This window comes from Uranotaenia lowii, chromosome 2 (assembly GCF_029784155.1).
Source record: "Uranotaenia lowii strain MFRU-FL chromosome 2, ASM2978415v1, whole genome shotgun sequence".
NCBI classification, from domain to species: Eukaryota; Metazoa; Arthropoda; class Insecta; order Diptera; family Culicidae; genus Uranotaenia; species Uranotaenia lowii.
The window spans coordinates 248,717,338-248,726,656 of NC_073692.1; the positions used below are offsets into that span (position 1 = coordinate 248,717,338).

General features: G+C 33.5%; 1 protein-coding gene across 1 annotated transcript in view; it reads right to left on the reverse strand.

Annotated features, from left to right (window-relative positions):
- LOC129746919 (probable 3',5'-cyclic phosphodiesterase pde-5) overlaps positions 1 to 7,864 on the reverse strand; it is a 40,962-nt gene extending 33,098 nt beyond the window's left edge. Inside the window, exons 1-2 of the mRNA XM_055740852.1 lie at positions 7,825 to 7,864; positions 4,489 to 4,578 (exon numbers count right to left, since the gene is read on the reverse strand). Of these exons, the coding sequence (XP_055596827.1) occupies positions 4,489 to 4,578; positions 7,825 to 7,849 (115 nt within the window). The 5' untranslated portion in view covers positions 7,850 to 7,864. The remainder of the gene's footprint in view (positions 1 to 4,488; positions 4,579 to 7,824) is intronic.
- Between the last annotated feature and the right edge of the window lie 1,455 nt (positions 7,865 to 9,319).

Here is a 9,319-nt window from a genome sequence, read left to right on the forward strand (position 1 = left end):
TCGCGTGGCTATGTTATTCAGTGCCCAATGAATAGTTGCTTATTCAACCATATACACCGGGCATGAAGATTACAGACTATAAAAGGCATAGGATATTTGGTTGAACACTCCAAACCCGGTACACTCGTTTATAAGAGATCCATCAGTAAAGTACTTTACATTGAAAAATCATGGGAAGAACGAGGGGACGATGTAGCACAGAGAACAGACGTACAAGATCGAACAAAAAATCTTTAAAAAAGTGTGTAAAATTTCAAATGCTGACACCCAAAAAATACGTTGAAAATTGACTTAAAACAGTGCCATCTATTGCGCCGTTTAAAAGTTACAAATCAAATTTTCACAGTTCTCTTTGGTGTATTTGGAGACATCTGGTGGTTAAGCCAAAAAGGAAAAACTGGTAAAAATGTTCGTTGGAAATTTTACACAAGTTTCGTGAGATAGCTTGTACGTCTGTTCTCTGTGGATGTAGTTCAGGGATCCCTCGGATATCCTGCTGCATGGATAAATCAAACTGAACAAAAGAAATGTCGAAGTTAGAGAGAAAAACAGGTATGGAAGAATACGATGAAGAATTAACCTGCATAGACATGAATTCATGCTACACAGTCATATATCTTGTTTGAAGATTTTGCCCAAGTAGCTTCTCGAAATTTGCAATCACCAATTGGTTCATGACCGGAACCGGAACCGGAAAGATAATTAATAAAATCGATCTCTCAGTGGAAGTATTCCTGCCAAAACTACGAGACTCATGGTATGCGTTGAAGGCATACAGCCCAATGATATTCGCAGGCATCGATATTGGATACGCTCAAGTTCGATGAGGTGCGTTTTGACAGCTGATTGGAAACAGAAACTGCCATACTCCATCACTGAGAGAATCGTTGTTCGGTACAATTTTAAAAGATCTTCTAGATGAGCACCAAGTGCCAGTGATTGATCGGAAGAAAACTGATTCTTTGTTGACATTTTCCTTTCAGATACTCGAAATGGGCTCTCCAGATACACTTGGAATCAAACCAAACCTCAAGATACTCGAAATACCTCGATTGAGTGATCATTCTGCATAGTAGTTGAAGCTTAGGTTGAGCAGTTCTATGTTTATTTGAAAAAACATCCAGGCATGTCACACGCGTTGAGGTGTGCAGGCCGTATAAAAATTCTATGTGACCTGACGGGCCGCAGCCAAAACCAGTTGAAAAATGTAACACACTATGTAATGTGTAATTATATAATTTCTGAGATGGCTGGGCGCATACGGCCCGCGAACCCCCAGTTTGGCATGCATGGTCTAAAGTAAGGTTGCCAGAATTTTTTCCACTCCCATCCGGGCCTAGCAATTCCGGGCATTTTTTCAAAAAAAAACCTGGCAAAATCCGGGCATTAATTTCAATTTTTCAAATCCAAAAACCGGGCAAAATTTAGGTGTTATTATATATAAAAGCAAGAAAAAATGCATTAAATTAATATTTTTTTAATGTAATTGCAGACGTCCAAAAACTTTTTGGAACACTTAAATATTTAAAGGTTTATAAAAGTAAATCAGCGAAATTATTTGAAACGACCGTTGAAAATTTCCATACCGTTAATCGATTTTGCTGAAACTTACCTAAAAACTTTGATTTTGTTTGGTTTCTTTGTGAAAATTGTGAAAAAATCCGGGCAATATCCGGACTTTTTTCACGATATCCGGGCAACCGGGCCGGACCGGACATTCTCGAAATTTTGCATCAAATATCCGGGCAAACCCGGATAAAACCGGGCAATCTGGCAAGCTTAGTCTAAAGTATCTTGTAAAGCCTAGTCCACACTAGGCAACTTGGACTGAGATTTCGGTTGCTGAGACTTGTTTTTGTTTACATTTGATGATGTCTCGTCTCAAGTCTCCCGACAGGTATGGGAGACGTTCAGCAACCAAGATGTAAACATAAACAAGTCTCAGCAACCGAAATCGCAGTCCAAGTTGCCTAGTGTGGACTAGGCTTAAAGGTTTGTGCAGATGAGACTCAGAGACTAATCCTGTGACGACACCACGACGTCATCTACAAATTGTCGTAGAGTGCAGCCTTCAGCGGAGAGACAACTGTCTATCTCACTTACGTTACATTAGACAAGATTTGCATAACCGAAATTATTGAAACTTGAAACACAAAATAGCAATATCACATTATACATCTAGTGTTGATTTACAAACTATAGTTTAGTTCGAAATTAACAAATTGTTTAAATTATTTTTCTTAATTTTTTCGCAGGAAGCTACCAACTTAACCTTCCTCCGGACCAGGCTTCGGCATTTGTTAAAGTTTCAGGAGTGTCAGTTTGACACTACAACCCAAAATCGCTGCATCGCTTCTAACTTTCGAACCTTCTGGACGTAATGTTTAGTACTGTGATGGATAGTACTGTAATTCTTGTCATGTAAGTAGGTAAAATATGATATATTATACTACGGTCAACGGTTACGTAATTCAAAGAAAAAAGAAACAAAACAGTCATCAGAAAATACTCAGAAATATTACATTCACTGCATTTGAATGCTGAAATATGCTACTTTATATAGAAATTTGATTTAAACTACACTGAAATTTTAATCTTTGAGTTAGATTTTATCCAGGGTTGAAATTTTTACCCTAAACTGAGGATAAAACTTCATGTGTATATTCAAATGCAACAATGGTCCAGAAATGAAATTTAGTGGGTAGCTATTATTAGCTTTTTCCCCTCAAGTTCAACACATTTCATGTCTTTACTAACTTTTATAACAACAAAAGGCGGTCATTTTTAATTAAATAATTTCAATGTTATTCATAACATTTCAAAGATACGAAAATTATTTTCTAACTGTGGTAAGATAGAGGCCTACATTACATTTTTTTTTTAATTTTGTCGGAGACACCAAACATCTATCTCGTAAATTAAAAGTTTAAAGACATTTTTTTAATGAAGTCAGGGGGATCCTAAAAAACAGTTTTTCTGTGATATATTTTCAGAGTGATATTTTGTCAATTTTTTTATTCAGCAAGATTTTAGCTAATTATAATGCGTATCTTTTATGGGGAACGGATTACCAAAATTGTTCTAATGTTGAAGTTAAAAGGAATTTGTGTTTAAAATTAGCTAGGTAGCTTTTAGAGCTACTATAACTTCAAATGAAGCAAGTCGAAAATTTTCGTGGATTGCATTTATAAGTTCACGTCACAATCTTCACAATAACAGAAACCTCTAGAGATGTTTTTTAAAAGCGTTTAATCGCTGTTCGAAATTTATAAAAAATTACCAAAATCTGTATAGAAATAGAAAGAGTTCTTCACTCTAATATGTGTTGTGAGCCTATGTGTGTTAAATAATTCTACTGAATCAAAGAAATCAAAATATTCCCTCTAATTCAACCACCGTATAAGAAAAGTTCAGATACCGGTGGTTGAATTAAAAGGAATCTTTCGATTGCTTTCATTCAGTAGAAAGAGTTGATTTTTTTTAGCATACAATGGCTCCTGTAAAGTTTTGAGTCCATCCCATTTAAGGTCGAAAGTACTCCGATACAAAATAATTGTTAAATACGACAAAATTCGGTTGAATTCAATCAATTGATAAGTAATTCTCATCAAGTTTAAAGTAAAAATGTATACATTTGCATCTTCAGACAATTTAAAGTACACAAAGGCCCCCATCAAAAAAAGGGGTAGAGGGCATGAACTATGTATAAAGAAAACCAGATAACTTTGTCAGGAAACTCCAAAGGACATTTTAATCGAATAATATATCAAAAATATGTGATTATTTATTACATACAAGCTTAACCCATGTGTGCGTTACAAACTTGCAACACACCCATTTAGGAAAAATAGAAACAAATGGTAAAGAAATTTTTGTTTAATAAATTGCCTGCCTTCTTTCCTGTAACTGTTTATGAAACTTTTATTTTTCTGATATAGCGAAAGTGAAAGCAAACGTTAGCAATGGTTTTCTTAAATATAGCTCATATTTCCAGATAAGATTCGCTTAATAAACTGTCTAGTCAAGTTGAATTATCCGAGTTATTCGTTTAAATTTAATTTTTCTATTTCAAAACTTTCTACTTTTCAAAAGCTGAGGAAATATAAGGATTTTATTAACGAAAATTTCAAAAATACAAAGATGTCAGGATTGACAAAAATACAAGAATGACGAAACTGAAAATAACAAAAATAAAAATATTGACGAAAAAATGACGGCAATGAAGGCAAAAGAAAACAAATATGATAAAAATAACGGAAACGAAAAAAAAAAAATGCCAAAGATTCCAAAATTATCAAAAGGAAGGAAATAAATGGCTTAATGATAAAATGTCAACAAGGACAACAATAAAAAACGCCATGAATGGCAGGAACAGCTAAAATGGCAATGAATATCAAAAATTCCAGAAACTTCCAAAAATGACAAATGGCAAAACATCAACATATTATTTCAAATGTCGAATAGTTAAAGCGTATTTGAATTTCTCACCTGTTTTATTGCCACGAACATGATGCATCTTCCTGGATAGATATCCTTTCGATTTCGTACTCCATCGAGCAGGGGGAGTCGGCGATGTTCCTATCAATAAGAGTAGAGTATGGAAATGAGAAAATTTATTTTTAGCCAGCAAGGCATCAGAACATGAGAAACTCTATCTGAGTTTTTTTCCCACAAAATATATTCACTGTAGGTATCAAAATAATTATTGTTCCAAAAATGGAAGCTTACGCATGAGGTATGAGGATATTATTTACATATAGGTACACAACACAACAGTTTTGTCGCTTTAATGGCAAGGCAAATACGTAAGTCGTGCTTGATGTTAGTAAAATTTATATTTAGGCATGAATGCTCTGTTTTATGACGCTTTACATACATTGAATTCGAGCATAAATATAAGGTTCATATCTGATATCCATATCTGATCATGTACCACAAAAATAAAAGAGACAACTGTATGCTTATCGAGTGAGATATTTCTCTCGAGCATTTAGGTCTACATTTTGAATCTTAAATTGAATTCTGAACCTGTTTTTTTATTATGAACTCTGATTTTGAATTCCATACTTAAATTTCGTGTCTAAATTCAGAATTTTTAATCTCAATTTTGAAATTGAGTTCTAAATCTGAATTTTAAATTCCTAATATGAGTTCTAAATTTGAATTCTGAATCTGAATGATGTATCCTTAATTATGAATCTGAATTCTTATGATGGATTCTGTGGGATACTTTTTCGGCTAGCAGTTTCAGCAAACGCGATTATTTATCTATGATTCCAACGATTCGATCCTCTTTGGATCTTCACCAGGGACTACATAAAAAATTTATTGTATGTTTACATAGATAAAAAAAACCATAAAAAATAACAAAAATTTCTTACCGATAAAATGTCGGCTACAGTTATAATATTGAACTGTTCGTTAATAATTTTGTAAGAATATGGTATGAATGCGTAACTTACTGTGTAAAATATTAGCGGGTAAAAATACATTTTGTCCTAAACGTTTGAACTTTTCGTTCTTTAGCATCAATATTTCACAGTTTTCACTTTCCACTTACAATTTTTGTTATTATCTGATTTGGGCTATTGTGTATTGGTGTTTATTTCGTGTTTTTGGATATGTGTTCCATTATTCGTAGTTTTGTGTTTTGATTTGACTTTTCTAATATGTGTAGTGTTTGAAAAAGATTTGCACAAGTAGTCGTTTTTGCTATTTAATAGACTGCTAACCGAGAAAAGTATCCCACAAAATCCTTTCACGGTCGACAAATCACATAAAAATATCATGGATTCGGAATCCGAATTCTGAATCTAAATTTTAAACTTTTAATGCGGATTACACAAAATTAGAAAAAAAATGCTCTAAAACTTGTCGGCTTTAAATCAATCCTAGTGCTTTTTTTCTGGAAAAATGAGTCTGAGTATCAGAAAAGGTTATAATATATAAATATTCAGAGAATCTTTTTCTTTTCTTACAATCGATCCATTTTTGGTATAGTCTAGACTCAGGTTTTTAATAATTAAAAGTGAACTGTGATTCATTGCTCTAGAGGTTATGAAATTGCCTAAGACAAATTATGTTTTAACTATTATTTTTATTAACATAGTATTCTGTCTCACGACATAACTCGAGGCACATAATTAGTAAAATTCACTTGGTCCATGTCAACCGTTCTCCAACTTCTCGGGCATCCCACATACGCCAGATCACGCTCCACTTGGTCCAACCACTTTGCTCGTTGCGTCCCTGTCGTCCGGCATTTTCGCAACTAAATAACACAACATGTCGTAGGGGAGGAGCGGGCTATATGCGCCTATTAAGCAGAACACTGATTTAATCAAATACCACATCGAATATGTGTACAAAAACTATAAACACGTGTGCATGCATCTGTTTTCTATACAATGGAGTAATTTTCATGTTAAAATTTTCTTCTGTTTCCAAGAAAACGATTTTATTGTAAGTGTGGGCTAAATGCGCCTATTTATGTTTTGAACAAAATATCTGTTTTTTGGGCAATATTTCCGTATAATTTCATTGAAACTGCTGGAAAGTAATAATTTCCGTACGACAAAGCTAAAGTTTTATAAAAATCTATGTATATTATAATTTTATGGAATGAAACAAAAGTAAGGGTTGCCATACTATGGGGGCAGTTCATCCATGAGAAAAACTTTATCAAATCTGTTTTTAGATCTTCAATTCTCTCTTAAGATGTTATTCAGAGCTTAGATTTGGAGGTTCAATGATAAAAATCATTTATTTATTCTATTTAACCTGTTATTTTAGGATAGAGGCATTTTACAAACATGATGGGGGCATACAAAAACACTCTTTTATTCCACTATATAATCATTATTAAACCTCCACAAAAGCTGAAATATGTTTAATTTCTAAAGATCATTTGAGTAAGAAACAAAAACCATCCTAGTTTTTGTTTTAAGCTTCATTACGTATTATTTTTAAAAGTCGAAATATTACATAAAAATGTATCAAAACCTTGTATGATTTTTTAGGTTTTTTTGAGTTTGAATATTCATAAAATTCTTTCTTGCCTTATGTTCTAAGCGTATCACTCTCAAAATGCATTGGTCAGATAAGCTGTCTAGTCAGCCATTTCATCAAACAGCCGTAGGGCCATTTAACCCGATAGGCCCATTTAGGAAACCTTTCCCCTAACTGTCGTTTGGCTCTCTTCGAAACTCGCTGGGCGAAATTTTACAAATTAAGAATCTTTGAGCTACCAAAAGTGTTGTGTTCAAATTTGTACAATAATTTTATAATACCGTTATACCGCGTTCAAATCCGGGCAATTTTATCTACAAACCTGGCATAATCCGGGCATTCGATTTCATAAGTTTCAACCCAAAATAGGGTCAATATCTGGACAAATTTGATCAAAATCCAGAGAAAAATCAACAAAAAATAAAAAGAAAAAGATCTTGTTTTTTTTTTACCGAAACATTTCAGCAGGTTTTAAATCATATTTGAGGCTATCAAAAAAAACCATGCTTGATTGTTTTCAACAAAACTTGCCCAAAAAATTAGTTGGTGGACGAAAAAATATACATACAAATTATTATAACTCAATTTAAGTTTTTCGTAGATTTTGCAAATAATTTTCATCGAAATCCGGGGCAACCGGGCCGGAGAGTTAATTTTCAATTTTATGTCAATTCTTATAAAAGGTTTGGGTTCGAACAGGCGATTACTTGATATTTAAAATTCAATCTTAAATATGTTCGAATTGTATGGAGAACACTTATCCGATTTTTTTTTTTTGAACGGTGTTTGTACTTAGCTAGAAGTTTTTCAACTGACCACTATCCACCGTCTTGTAATTCATGTCTCAGACTATTTTGAACTTTTGGATTACACAATCAACACAATTTTTGGCATAGACCGTGGACAACGAAAGCAAGGAAGTTCTTCGCTCAAAGGATAACAACTTACTACTGATGGTGGTTCATTTTGGCTCGATGGAATGTTTCTCTGTTTTAATTACCATGTTGTTGTTGTATGAAGATAGTGGATCAATTTTATTCAAGGATGGGGCTATATGGTGTCAATTGTGCTAGTAAACATTTCCCTGTTAAATATAGTTCGTTTTCTGTAGTTGCGTGGAAGGGCTTGATTCATGTCTTTGAAATTTTCTGCGGTACAGCTTATCACTGGATACTTTCAGCGTGATGGTCAACGACGCATTTCTGTTCTGATGCGTGTAATACAGTAATTTAAATTGATGACAGTTACGAAAAATGAAGCCTAAAACTTAGAAAATTTATCAACTAGGTCATTATAATAATAATTGATTTATATTCAAGATAGCTTTCAAATAGAAATGGATATCTAAGGTTTTTGCCTTAGAATGCGTTCGTTTACTGTACTCGAATATTTCGATAAACAGTTTGTGTTTGAACCATCAATCGTAGTACATTCGTGACCGTTTGAGTAATAAAATTAATTTACTGTACCAATTCATGCAACGGAAGCAAACTATTCATATCGATTGAACTTTCGGAAGAAATTGGCTACGTTGGAAATGCAGAAGAGTCATCTTTAAAAAAATATATATATAAAAAATGATCGCCACATTACGAACAACAAGAAATAAACATCTTATTCGATCAACAAATTCTGAAAAAAAATTGTTATAAATCAGCACCATATATCTTTTTTGGCGTAAAACGTAAGCGTTGTGGTGTTTCTATGAAAAAAAAAGTAGTGCACAAGTCCATGCGAACGCGAGGTTTGAAATTGGGAATTTTAATTTCATGATGAAACCATGCCGTAAAATGGGGTAAATTGGGACGAAAACGGGGAAAACTTCAGGTGTTAAGCAATCTACAAAGATTTGCTGTTTTATTTCTTGACCTATTAGTTGCAGTTTTTTTAAAATTATAATTGAAGCTTGAAAAATTCTTTAAATTTCATACCACGACAAGTGCAGTTTGGGAATATTACAAAAAGTGATGTGCCAAATACATTCTTTTATTATGGTTTTGGCGAAAAAATAAGACAATTGATCGAAACTGCTCCAAATGGTGGCACATGACAAAACATTTCTTGACACACTCATCGTGGAGTAAAAGGGAGACTTACATTAAGGTGGCTGCCAAATGAGTCATGTCGAATTTTGAAAACCTACCATATAGTATGTACATTTTGAAGTTTGGCCCAAAAATTGACTTGTGCAAAATTTCAGCTCAATCGGACTCGATTTAGGGGTACCTCAAAGTTTCGGGGTTTCCACCTCAAAAATCACCTAAGTGGGTGCCAAAGGAAGTCGAAATTTTAATTTTGGTGCCAAATGACT